At 32.9% G+C, this 10,345-nt stretch overlaps 1 protein-coding gene across 3 annotated transcripts in view; it reads left to right on the top strand.

Moving 5' to 3' along the window:
* The window catches only part of LOC145688135 (uncharacterized), a 79,964-nt gene extending 74,735 nt beyond the window's left edge, over window positions 1–5,229 (top strand). For all 3 annotated transcript variants that reach the window (XM_081761925.1, XM_081761927.1, XM_081761926.1), the window contains one exon: window positions 5,089–5,229. In XM_081761925.1, coding sequence (XP_081618051.1) covers window positions 5,089–5,156 — 68 coding nt within the window. In that variant the 3' untranslated portion in view covers window positions 5,157–5,229. The remainder of the gene's footprint in view (window positions 1–5,088) is intronic.
* Window positions 5,230–10,345: the final 5,116 nt, after the last annotated feature.

The following is a 10,345-nucleotide window of genomic DNA, read 5'->3' on the forward strand; positions in this document are numbered from 1 at the left end:
TTGTGTCATTTTATTACAAATTCAAGGAAAAGGCAGAGTTCCCAAAGTGATATCTCGTGTAGCAAGCCACGGATGCAGATAGTAATTTCTCCGTACTCTTCATTTCGGAAGGTAGCATCAATGCTCAAATCGATTTACGGGAATGTGTGATGGATTACCTGATTCACTTTATTACCAAGAATCATGATTCAAGTGACGTTTTATTCTGGCCACATGTGGCAACGGCGCATTGTGCTCATGTTACCAATTATCTCCGCAGTCAAACATTGATTTCGTGGAGAAACAGGACAATGCCCCCAATGTGCCAGAAAGCAGAACGATTGAAAAGTTTTGGGCTCTATGCAAGAGTATGCTAGACGACACGAGTAGACACAAACTGTTCCTAGCTTCAAACGTGTACGGTCTAACATTAGCAAACACATTGCTGCCGAGCATGGTGAAACCATCATGTGCCATGTCTGAAAGGTACTTCGTGCTACTGGCACGCAGGGCGTTCGACAGATTTTGCATGCAAGGAAGCAATAATGTATGTGTAAAGTACCTGTATACATATTCCCTCTAATCTGTATGGTTTATAATGTCAAGATATTTGTTTATGTAAAGCGCGCTATATTACTCAGATATGCTTTAGGTTAACAAAGATCTGTATCTTAGGTACTGCTTCCTTTTTTGTGATTTCTGTGCCCTGATGATTCTCAAACGATCGAAAGACCGTTTAATTTGTTAGTATTATGTGTATAATTCTTAAAACTACTTTCTTAAGTATCTTATATTTAGGTTTTAATATGTCTGCACAAAGGTCCCGTTGTTTTGACCAAAAATTGTGTTTTCTTTTGCATTTTGCAAGAATATTTTTTGCTGGCTAAGAGCAAAGGCAGTTCAATTAACGCCATCAATGTCATTCCTTAATCCCTATAATCATCATTAGGGCCAGGAAGTTGAGGAAAATCCTCTTTTTTACGAGTGCCCGAATAAGAGGCTTAACATATGTTCACTTTGGTGTCATTGTAGGCCAGAAAATGGTGGATTTTTTTTGGCCATTTTTGCTTTTTTTCGGCGTTTTTTGTTTATTGGTCCTTTTTAAAGCTTTTCATAGGTCTTAAGGTCATCTTTTTATCTTTCGACAATAAATTTACTGGCCATTAACTCGAATCACCACCACCTCTTAAACATCTTTTCTTTAGTAAAGAAAATTCCAATGATAAGACATTCTTCAACGAGTGGACTGATAAGACCAGATCTGCAACAATCACAAGTCATATAAGGAGGTGTAACAATGTCCTTCAGCAAGGGGGGTGAGGGGGTAGTTTTCTTATTTTAGTTTGTACTTCAGTTTGTGGAAGAAGGACAGACCGTTAACCTACCAGAAGCTTGTACTTCTTGAACATTATATTCATTAAATATGTAATTCTAATTAAATTGGGTCTTATTTTTACGTCCTTTTATCCAGTTTTTAGGTCCCTTGTTTTTAGATATTTTTAGGTCTTTTTTATAGGTCCTTTTAGGCAATTTTTAGGTCTTCAACTTCCGAGCCCTAATCATCATCATCATGATCACGGAGTGATACAAATAATACTGGTTGTTAGTACAACCGTCCGTCCGTTACTCTGCACGATAACTTCACAGGTGAATTTATTTTTTGTTGTATTTTATTTTTTGGTAATAGCTAGAGCGACTATCTCGGCCGAGTGCGTTAATGGAGTAAATCCGTTAACGAATAGCGGCGGCTGTGTGTAGCCCACTTTCCATATGTGGAAGCACATTTTTGAATTGTTTCTTGCAACAGATAGCTAGAGCATTTATCGTGGCCGAGTTCGTTAATGGTATCAACCCGTTAACATAATAACAGATAACCGCGACTTTAGCCTAACAGGCTTAATCGTGGGACGTTAACTTCAAAGATCTCATTTCATTTCATTTAAACGGTGGATATTTTCCACCGTTTCCCATGTTCAATACTTGTAAGCGATTTTTTGATTCTGTTTTTGCCACAGACGGCTAGGGCGATTATATTTACCGAGTTTGTTAGTAAAGTAAATCCGTTAACGGATAACAGCGACTTTGACGGATGTTATCTGTAGCCCATATTCCATACATATAAGCAAATTTTTGAATTTTTGCAATAAGTAATTAGAGCGATTATCTCGGCGGAGTTCGTTAATGCAATAAATCTGCTGACGTATTAACGGATAACATTGACTTTAACGGTGGCTGTCTATAATATATATCCCAAACATGTAAGCAATTTTTTTAGGTTTTTTTTATAGTAGATAGATATCGACTGAGTTTTTAGTGCAGTAAATACGTTAAAGGATTAACGGGTAATGATGACTTTAACGGTGGTCATCTGTAGCCCATATTCCATACATGTAAGTGAATTTTTGAATTCTGTGTTTTGCAATAGATAGCTAAAGCAGTTGCCTTAGTTCAGTTCCGTAATTGGGTCAGTCCGTTAACTTTGTAATGGCAACGATGACTAACGCTGTCTATCATACCTCATTCGCGGAAATAAATCGCGTGATCTTCTTTACTGTCCTTACCGAAGTTTATTGTTAGGACCACACTGTGAGACAATATTCTATTGTAAGTACGTACGTACGTACGTTACTCCACACAACGTTTGAACAGATGCATTCTTTTATTATTATTTTTTTTTTGCAATAGATAAGTAGAACGATTATCTCAGCCGAGTTCGTTAATGGAATAAATCCGTGAACGTATAATGAATGAGGGCGACTTTTTTTTGGTGGCTATCTATATCCCATCCCGTACATGTAAGCGAATTTTTAAATATGGTTATAGAAACATATATATAGAGCGATTATCTTGACGGAGTCCGTTAATGGAATAAATCCGTTAACGGATAACTGCGATTTTAACGGTGGCTGTTTATAGTCATTATCACATTCGAGATCTAGGCGAATTTTTGAATTCCGTTTTTTGCAGTAGATAGCTAGAGTGATTATCTCGACCAAGTTCGTTAATATAGTGATCCCGTTAACGTATTGACGGATAACGATGGCTTTAGGGTTGCTGTATATAGCCCATATGTCATACATTTAAGCTGATTTTTGATTTATGTTTCTTGCAGCAGATAACTAAAGCAATTACCTCGACCCAATTCGTTAAAGGAATCAATCCATTAACATATTAATGAATAACGGTTGCTATCAGTAGCCCATATTTCGTATATGTAAGAGATTTTTTATTTATTTATTTTTTACATCAGATAGCTAAACCAATTACCTCGACCGAATTCGTTAAAGGAATCAATCCGTTAACTAATTAACCGATAACGGCGACTTTAATGGTGGTTATATGTAGCACATAACCATACATGAAAACTAATTTTTGAATTTCGTTTTTGCAGTAAATAGCTAGAGCAATTATCTCGGTCGAGTTGGTTAATGGAATCAATCCGTTAACATTTTAACGAGTAACAGTGACTAATGCTGTCTACTCAGCCCTTATCCATGAGAAATAGTTCGTGTGATCCTCTTTACTCTCCACAGTGTATTTTATTATTATTATTATTATTATTATTATTATTATTATTATTATTATTATTATTATGAGAAATTTTGTTTTTCGCTTACTTGAGTTAGACTAGTAAGAAAAAAAATGTTAAAATTGTGTATAATAGTGTTTTACAAACATAAACTTATTTTACATTTTCTAGATCCTAATGTGTCACAATATTTTGAATTAGACTTTAAGACAATATATGTAATTGCACTTAAAAGTAAACTTGTTTTATAAGAAAGGTGCACCCTTCCGCTTACTCCGATTTCCATTCTGATTAGTAAACCTCTAGTTCGTATAGTCTGGAGACTGGTGTAAGGATTTACGTATTTAAAGTGGTAAACTAAGACTAGTATGACAGTTGTTGGCAGAAGTTTTTCGTATGAGATATGGGTTTATGAATGAGACATTACATTTAAGTACAACAGGATTACTATTTGCGTCTATTCACAATAACTAGCGCCGTTTCAATTTAGTTCCTTATCCTGTTCAGAGCTTCTGTTGATTCGGTTCTATTAATAAATTTAGGATTTTTTTCTAGACACTTCAGGGACATCCGAGTGGTAGAGATTGATTCTCTTGCTGATTAACTCGAACTTAGTAGGGGAGTGATACACTCCCACCTAGTGTCTGAAAGCGTCCCTCTCATTTCCTCCAAACAAACCAGAAGTTTATGAGAAAAGAAATATCAGTTCACTTCTGTTTTTTTAAAGTACAATAGTGGTATTTTCTGATGACATGTGAGTAATTGAAACACTTTCCGTTGACGTAATTGTAACAATAAATTTATCAGCATCATAGTTCTTTCCTTCAAATTGAGGGCACAGTGGCTCAATGATAGGGTTCTCACTGCTGGTGCGAGGGGCCAGACTATGAAAGTTTCTGGTAGACTACTTCTTGTCCGTGAGCTAATTAGTTTTCATTTACCATCTGTCTCCATTAGCCTAAAAGATATAATCTTGGGATATTAAAGACTTTCTTTCATTTCAGTTCTTCCTCCGAGAGTTTATTCTGTACCAAGACAAAGAAGATCAATCAAACATGTGTATCTCTGCTTCTTTTGAATTCTAACAGTGTACTTCTAACTTTAACTTGGACGTTGCACTATGCTTTTGTTCATTGATATATTATAGATTATTGTTAACTTTTCTCATTCAGCTTTTGATAAAATACCGCAAGAATTCTCCAGTTTATTTAGAGGTCACCGTTGCGCACGTCCAATTGTGCATTAATAGAATCTACGACTAAAAATAATGGACATTCCCTTTTACGCGACTTCGATTCTCAGTCGACATTTTGTTCTCGAGTTATGGTTGTTTTTGCACTTTTCCGACAAATTTTCATCTTTTCATTGCGCCGAAAGGAAGCATTTCTGCAGCCAGGTTGGTCTATACTTTTTCTCTAATCTTGGTGTCAGCAATCACATCCTAAACGTTGTCGGTGTTATCTTGAAAGACCTTGTATATATGTAGGTGTGTGTGTGTGTACATATACGTCGTGCATATTATTTGATATTCGACTAATTGTATCGAGTACATCTGATTATCTTATTATCTCTTGTTGTAGCGAAACCAACCACCAAAAAGAAGAAGAGGAATTGGAAGAAGTTCCAGGAAGGCAACCAAAGAAGATAAAACGGTGAATTTCACCTGAGTGTGTATGCACTATAAATCTCAAGTACAAATGATGGTGCTAACTTTGTATGTAGCTAGTAGAACCTGTTCTAAACGAGAGAAATATGGTACTGTTGAACCAGAAATATTTTTAAACATTGAACCACTGTTTTATCTTCCCTGACAGCTAGCAATTTTTATTTTAGTAGAATAAGCTTTTTTTATTATTATAATGTAGATTATTTTTATAACAATCAAGAAGCATAGATTATTCACATAAACATAGCCAATCAGTAAGTGTGTATTTTGGTAGGGTAGTGTACATAGATTTTTCTCAGTAAAGAAAATTAAATCCCGCTAAATATGGTTTCACTAGCCAATATATTAAGATATTTGAAACTGGAACGTAAGAAAATTTGTGCGAAGTAGTGTAGATTGATAAATCACCTAATATGTGACTATTTGAGTAATTTCAGTATATAGGAACGCATACAAGTTATTTCTGACACTTTGTGCTGAAAGTGTTCTTTATAAAATAGTGTATGACTACTCACATATTTTGTTTTTTCTTGTATTTTGTTACAGTAAACATCGCACTTCGAACAGTTACGCCATTACATTTCAAAGAATTTGAAGGTAATTGGTTATAATGTAGGTAAAATAGGGAAAACAATTATATATTTTCGCTAAATTATAACTGCTTTGTTGAAATTCTTTTTTAAACCAACCGGGAAACATTTACTGTAGATAAAAAGTGAGTACAGTCATATTATTCTATTAGCTTTAGAACTCTCGACTGTACACGCATTAATGACTACCTTGAGTTCCATAATTCTTTGTAATTCATATAGTTTCCAATTCTTAGCAAAGATTTTCTCCAAAGTGAGAGAAAGGTTAGATTTTGGGTGCTTGCAATTTATTTATAAATTTTCGAAAATTTCCTTTTCGCTTCAAGCACATTTATTTTCTTCTTTCTTTCTCATTACCTTCAATTTCCAAAATAATCATGTCCCCTCAGTGTCAAATATGCTAAAATTTGCCAAGTAGAAAAATTAAAGCCGTTAGTGATTTTGAGGTTAGTCGTAATTAAATACAAATGTCCAGGTCACAAAGTTGATTTTAAGAATTCAAAAGAGAGACGTCCTCAGTGGTCCAATAAACAATGCATGTAGCACTGTATGTACAAATTTCCAACATTTCTTCACTATTGAAGTGTAAATCATGCTTACTGACATTCTATTGATCAGCATTTTGTTTTCAAATCCTTTAAAGTTCCTATTTCTCTTCAAATGTCTAGAAAGAAATATACCCACTACTATTGAGAAAGATTGCCGTGATTACAAGATTTGTATGTACTTTCAATGTGATGAAATTGTGTGCATTACTAAATCATCAGGTGATATAATGTATAAATTGAATTTTACGTAAATTATGGACAAATAATTTTGTATCATTCAAACCACCACTTGATGCAGCATCATCTCATAAAAGTACTGCACGCGTTAAATTTGAACCCCTAGTTGTCCGGATCTATTGAGAATCCTAACTTCATTAAAGAAGAAGAAGAAGAAAAAAAAAAAAAAAAAACGCTGTCACCTGGGATACTGAGAATAGTCGGCACTACCGGTACCAAAATATTAACTGTTCCACTTGAGCTATTTTAAGGCTATCTATGAAAGACTGGATCAATGTCTGTATTGATATAGTTTTGCTTGTTTGTGCCATGTAATACTTATTTAATTCCGGTGAAACAAGTTATATTATTTACAAAAGATTCAGGCAACTTTGTTGGTGTATTCATTATTATTTATATACATAATTTTTTATTTTGTCTATACTAAAATTTGAATGTCCAAACTTAACTTTTGATTATAAAACACACTGGCCATAGAATGTGCTGTGTTTCAATTTTCATTCAGGTGTCGTGATGTAGTTGCAAACTATGCAAAATCGATAATTTTATTAAAAATTGGACAACGAAACATTTTCCATAAATGTGCCTTTTGTTTCGATAGAGTCGTTATAAAAATGAGGCTAAGTAACGAGCGAACTCAGTATTTCTAATAATGAAGAATCGTTGCTAATTTTTCTTCTTTAGAAAAATTGAGGTAGTCTTTTTCAGTAACTAAAGTATTTATTAGTTTCTGTGTAACAGGAATTAATCCAAACAGTGTTAATGTTAGTTATTTTCGAAACATTAAGAATAACCCTGTGTAAAAGGTTGGTAACTAAGCACTTTTTTTTTTAGCAAGCTGGAAGACAACATTTGTAATTATTAAGATGAGAAGACTCTCTTTGTTGTCAAACGTTGTGTAATAGCAATACTTGTTGGTGTATATTTGAGTTTAAAAAAACAAGAACAACCATCTGATAATTGAGACGTATTTTTGATATTTCATTTTTGTTGTATTTGAGTTAAAATCCGTTCTGTTTATACTAGGAAAAAGAAAACTTGTAATCTCTAAACTTTTGAATTAAAAATAAGAGCTCCCTCAACGAAAATGGTTTAAATAGTTATAATTTTTAGAAGTATAAGAATTCTGTATTTAAGCTTTACATTTGTTACATAATTTTATCAAACTTTTTATATATATACGTACATAAAAATCCAAGTATGCTTTAATTATCCTTTATGTGGTTTTCTTGGTAATACGATATTAGCTAGGCTAGGATTTATCAGCTAGTAACTTGCAGTCTTCTGAATCAAAACCATGAGTAAAAATCACTAACACTACAAATGAAGACAGAAAGGTATAAAAACAGGAGGATCAGTCACTTTCCAAAAATATCATATACACGTATATTTTAAAAAAGAAAAAATGGAAAATCTTGGGAAATCTTTTAATAGCATAAAAATTTTATTTTTGGGGGGGTATGTGAATCGGCGTTTTTTGAGGTTACGTGTAAATCCTGCATGTGAAGTTATTATGTGTTCTCTACATCTCTCTCTTAATTTTCTGTTGGAACTAGAAGTATTTCGTCTTAAAACGCAAATCAGTTTGCAGCTACGAAGATGTTGCGTGTCTATTCCCATTGTGTATCTTATTGTTTGATAAAAATGTTCATTATGATACATATCACATCAGTGTGATTAAATCATTGGCGTAATGAGACAGTATCAAAATACTAACGAAAAGCACAGATACGAAATTTTTAAAAAGCACAATTTTTGGTCCTAATAGTTATATGAAAAAAAAAATACTACAAAATTTCGGACACTACAGTCTTATATAGATCTAAATCATAAATGCAAAGTTATTTTTCTTTTTTTTTCTTTCTTCTTGCGTATAGTGAATCTTCCTTAATTAAGTCTATATAAAGGGTATAGGGTGAAATTCGTGGATGTTATGTTAAGAATTATAAAAATCTCACACAATTACACCAAATTAATTTATTCATAAAATACAAAACTTAGCAATTTCCAATATCAAAATATCCATCTAGTTATTTTTACGTTGATATTTTGTTGGTTATAGCGACGTGGCAGAGAAACTACACGCAAAAATTGTAACACAATTGCTACATATAGGTTTCATTAGGATGATAGATAAAGTATTTGAGCCTTCTATAGTAATAATAATAATAATGAAAAAAGTATTTTTTCCGATCTCCTTTTTGGCTGAGAGGATGATTGCAGGTTCTGAGCAGTAAAAATATTAGCTTAAAAATGGTAAGCTTTATTTTTTGCTGTTCATTTATTACATATTTATCACCGTGAAAAAAAAAAACTGTATACTGGAGCCATATATTGTGTATGTATGTATTCTGTATCTCTCGTATGATTTTCATTTGGAAACCGAAGTACTTCATCGAGAAAAGTTACTTTTGCAGTTACAAAGCTGTTGGGTGCTATTGTCATTGCATATCTTCTTCTTATTTGATGGGAATATGCAAAACTTACAAAGTAAATGGCGATATCCTATCATATATATATATATAATATATGATGGAGCTTATTTAATAGGAAAGTGAATATTCAGCATTCAGCAATGCTTCTAAAATTATTCAAATATATACTATTTTTAACTGCACTAGTATGTATGGCACTACCGACTCAAACATTTTTCTGTTGTATTAATTGATTTACTGGTATCAAAACTTAAGTGTCATAATCCTAATGCTAGTTTTTTATATAGTAAGATGCAAGGAAGTAAATTTGTGTTTATTATTAAATTTTTGAGTATACCAAATTCGCTTGGCACCGGCAAGAGTAGCAGTAATAATCTTGCAACTTAAATAAAATAAAGGGGGGGGGGAGAGAAAGAAAAATATTTATCAATCACTTGCTTGATGTTTGCTCTAAAACTTCATTAGAAATTTAAAAAACTATATTAGGATAAGCAAAATTATTCTCATTTATGAGTTAGTTAGAAGGGAGCAGTGTGAATTATATTTGTGTTAATTTTCTTCGATTTATGCATACCATATCATATGTTTAAAATACTTATTTCTGTTATCGTAACCATTTATTTGCCACATGCATATGGAAGGTATATATATATGTATCTTGTGTTATACTCGCAAAACAGTTAACCATTTTTAAAGTTAACATTTAGTACTAAAGTGTGTGATTTCAAAGGATTGTCAATTTGTTCCTTGCCAGGTTTTTCCTTTTATTATTATTATTATTATTTGTTTTCCATTTTGTCATGCTTGTCATTGTAGTTATTGAAAGTACTACTCGATTGTTATCATTCCATTAAGTATACGTGTGCTTCTTGAGTATATATTCTGGCAGCTGTGTTCAATTACTGTTTGCTGGTTCAACAGAAATATTTTGTATTTTTATACTATGTACTGAAAGATAGTACGTTATCATTCAAGATCCTTGTTATTTCATAAAAATTTTCAGTATTCAGAATTGTATTGCTTTTATTTTAAATAAAATTAACTATTTTCGTCAAACATTCCATCAAGCGTTGACTACTCCTAATCATTCTAAAATGACCCGAATGATTCCTTAAGAACTATCAAGTTCCAACCCAAATTATATAGGGTGGATCATACACGTGATGCAACCCTGCAATTTCTAAACTAATTGATAAGAAACTGTGAAATATTGTACGAAGCCAGTATCAACATGGGAAATCATATTGAGTGAATGATTACAGTTTAATTGCGGTGTCAGCAGCGAGGTTATTTGTCCCTGTTCCGAGGAAGTCGTACAGCACCACAACATTGCAGTATCGCCAACCCAATATAAAAATAAA

This window comes from Thermobia domestica, chromosome 6 (assembly GCF_964235325.1).
Source record: "Thermobia domestica chromosome 6, izTheDome1.hap1.1, whole genome shotgun sequence".
NCBI classification, from domain to species: Eukaryota; Metazoa; Arthropoda; class Insecta; order Zygentoma; family Lepismatidae; genus Thermobia; species Thermobia domestica.